This window comes from Lepidothrix coronata, unplaced genomic scaffold (assembly GCF_001604755.1).
Source record: "Lepidothrix coronata isolate B3197 unplaced genomic scaffold, Lepidothrix_coronata-1.0 Scaffold568, whole genome shotgun sequence".
NCBI classification, from domain to species: Eukaryota; Metazoa; Chordata; class Aves; order Passeriformes; family Pipridae; genus Lepidothrix; species Lepidothrix coronata.
In genome coordinates, this window is record NW_016690748.1 from 1 (window position 1) to 3,568 (window position 3,568).

The window sequence follows — 3,568 nt, forward strand, 5'->3', positions numbered from 1 at the left end:
CCTGATTATTTCCCATTTTCGAGGATTTTTCCCAATAATTCCCTGATTATTCCCCATTTTCGAGGATTTTTCCCAATAATTCCCTGATTATGTCCCATTTTTGAGGATTCTTGAGGGTTTTTCCCAATAATTCCCCGATTATTCCCCATTTTCCAGGATTTTTCCCGATAATTCCCTGCCTATTCCCCGTTTTCGAGGCTCCTTTCCCCGACTGTTGGGAATTCCCGGCCGGAATTCCTACCTGAAGGGGGGATTTTCCCCGTTGATCCAAACCCACTTCCCTTTCTCCTCCCGGTCCGTCATTCCCAGCCAGTAGGAGCTGCTCCGGTTCGTGTTTTCCAGCAGGAATTCCTGGAAAAACAGCCCCAAACCTCCGGAATTCCCGGCGATTCCGCAGCAGTTTTTTTGGGGGGGATTAAGTTGTGGGAATTCCAGGCTGGGAATTCCAGGGAGGGAATCAGAGGAGGGGAATTCCAGAGTAGGGACTGCAGGGTGGGAATTCCAGAGTGGGAATTCCAGGAGGGGAATTTCAGAGTAGGGATCTCCAAGTGGGAATTCAGGGAGGGAATTCCGGAGTGGGAATTCCAGGGTGGGAATCCCAGGGCAGGAAAATTCCAGGGTGGGAAGTCCGGAGTGGGAATTCCATCAAATAGGAATTTCAGGGTGGGAATTCCATGAAATGGGAATTGCACAGTGGGAATTCCAGGGTAGGAAAATTCCAGAGTGGGAATTCCAGGACAGGAAAATTCCAGGGTGGGAAAATTCCAGGGTGGGAAAATTCCAGAGTGGGAATTCCAGGGTGGGAATCCCAGGATGGGAATTCCAGAGTAGGAAAATTTCAGGGTAGGAAAATTCCAGGGCGGGAATTCCAGGGTGGGAAAATTCCAGGGTGGGAAAATTCCAGGGTGGGAAAATTCCAGAGTGGGAATTCCAGGGCGGGAATCTCAGGATGGGAATTCCAGAGTAGGAAAATTTCAGGGTGGGAATTCCAGGGTGGAAATTGCAGGGTGGGAATTGCAGAGTGGGAATTCCAGAGTGGGAATTCCAGGGTGGGAAAATTCCAGGGTGGGAAAATTCCAGGGTAGGAAAATTCCAGGGTGGGAATTGCAGAGTGGGAATTGCAGGGCGGAAATTCCAGGGTGGGAAAATTCCAGGGTGGGAAAATTCCAGAGTGGGAAAATTCCAGGGTGGGAAAATTCCAGGGCGGGAATTCCAGGGCGGGAATTGCAGGGCGGGGCCCTTGGGGGGTGGGACTGGGGAGGAAACGGCGGGAATGTTTTCCCGAACCTGCTCTTCCTCGGAGTTGACGACGACCAGGTGGGAGCCCAGGTCGGCACAGGCTTCCCGAGCCTCCTCCCAGCTCCAGGATTCCCAGGAAAAGGAGTAGCAGCTCTTCCCGAAAAGCTGCCACCCCGCCGAGCAGCGCCGGGAGCCCTCCAGGCTCCGGCACAGCAGCCCTGGAATGCCGGGAATTCCCAGAGCCGGGAATCCCGCGGAGACGGGGAGGAGAGAATGGGTGGGGGGGAAATGGGGGGAGTCAGGAGAAATTCCCAAAATTCGGGGGGAAATCAGGAGAAATTCCCAAAATCCAGGGGGAAAAATAGGGGAGAAATCAGGAGAAATTCCCAAAATCCAGGGGGGGAAATCAGGAGAAATTCCCAAAATCCAGGGGGAAAAATAGGGGAGAAATCAGGAGAAATTCCCAAAATCCAGGGGGGGAAATCAGGAGAAATTCCCAAAATCCAGGGGGAAAAATAGGGGAGAAATCAGGAGAAATTCCCAAAATCCAGGGAAAAATCCCGGAGACACCCCCCCCGCCCAGTTTTCCCATCCCACTCACCCCCGCGGCGGTTTCAGGGGGGGAATTCCAGGCGGGAATGCCGGAATTGCCGGCGGGAATTCCCGGGAATCACCTGTGACCTCCTGGAGCTCCTGGAAGTGCTGCTGGATCCACCCCCGGAGCCGCGTCTGCCGTCGCTGTGCTGCTGCCAGCTCCCGGAGCACTGGGACCAGTATGGGCCAGTATGGACCAGTACAGACCAGTAACACCCAGGGACCTCCCAGTACAGCCCAGTGCCCTCCCAATCCAGCCCAGTCCATCCCAGTGCATCCCAGTCCATCCCAGTGCATCCCAGTCCATCCCAGTCTGCCGCCGCTGCGCCGCCGCCAGCTCCCGGAGCACTGGGACCAGTAGGGACCAGTATGGACCAGTAACACCCAGGGAACTCCCAGTCCAGCCCAGTGCCCTCCCAATCCATCCCAGTCCATCCCAGTCCATCCCAGTCCATCCCAGTCCATCCCAGTCCATCCCAGTCTGCCGCCGCTGTGCTGCTGCCAGCTCCCGGAGCACTGGGACCAGTATGGACCAGTATGGACCAGTATGGACCAGTAGGGACCAGTAACACCCAGGGACCTCCCAGTACAGCCCAGTGCCCTCCCAATCCATCCCAGTGCATCCCAGTCCATCCCAGTCCATCCCAACCCATCCCAGTCTGCGGCCGCTGCGCCGCCGCCAGCTCCCGCACTGGGACCAGTAGGGACCAGTATGGACCAGTAGGGACCAGTAGGGACCAGGATGGACCAGTAGGGACCAGTAACACCCAGGGACCTCCCAGTACAGCCCAGTGCCCTTCCAATCCAGCCCAGTCCATCCCAGTCCAGCCCAGTCCAGCCCAGTCCATCCCAGTCTGCCACTGCTGTGCCACCGCCAGCTCCCGGAGCACTGGGACCAGTAGGGACCAGTATGGACCAGTAACACCCAGGGACCTCCCAGTCCAGCCCAGTGCCAGCCCAGTGCCCTCCCAGTCCATCCCAGTCTGCCGCCGCTGCGCCACTGCCAGCTCCCAGAACACTGGGAATGATGATCCCAGTATGGACCAGTATGGACCAGTAACACACAGTGCCCTCCCAGGGGCCTCCCAGTACAGCCCAGTGCCCTCCCAGTGCTCCCACTGCCCTTCCAGTGCCCTCCCAGTACATCCCAGTGCCCTCCCAGTAACCCCTGCCTGGTTCCCCAGTGGTCCCAGTTCCCTCCCAGTGCTCCTAGTTCCCTCCCAGTTCCCTCCCAGTTCCCTCCCAGTGCTCCCAGTTCCCTCCCAGTACATCCCAGTTCCCTCCCAGTGCTCCCAGTTCCCTCCCAGTACATCCCAGTTCCCTCCCAGTACATCCCAGTTCCCTCCATGTGCTCCCAGTTCCCTCCCAGTTCTCTCCCAGTACATCCCAGTGCCCTCCCAGCACATCCCAGTTCCTTCCCAGTGCTCCCAGTTCCCTCCCAGTTCCCTCCCAGTGCTCCCAGTTCCCTCCCAGCACATCCCAGTGCCCTCCCAGTGCTCCCAGTTCCCTCCCAGTACATCCCAGTTCCCTCCCAGTGCTCCCAGTTCCCTCCCAGCACATCCCAGTGCCCTCCTAGTTCCCTCCCAGTACATCCCAGTTCCCTCCCAGTGCTCCCAGTTCCCTCCCAGCACATCCCAGTGCCCTCCCAGTTCCCTCCCAGTACATCCCAGTTCCCTCCCAGTGCTCCCAGTTCCCTCCCAGCACATCCCAGTGCCCTCCCAGTTCCCTCCCAGTG

General features: G+C 57.9%; 1 protein-coding gene across 1 annotated transcript in view; it reads right to left on the reverse strand.

Moving 5' to 3' along the window:
- Positions 1-229: 229 nt before the first annotated feature.
- Positions 230-3,568, reverse strand: part of LOC108510242 (C-type lectin domain family 6 member A-like) — a 5,045-nt gene continuing 1,706 nt past the window's right edge. The window contains exons 3-4 of the mRNA XM_017839911.1: positions 1,288-1,457; positions 230-351 (exon numbers count right to left, since the gene is read on the reverse strand). Coding sequence (XP_017695400.1) covers positions 238-351; positions 1,288-1,457 — 284 coding nt within the window. The 3' untranslated portion in view covers positions 230-237. The remainder of the gene's footprint in view (positions 352-1,287; positions 1,458-3,568) is intronic.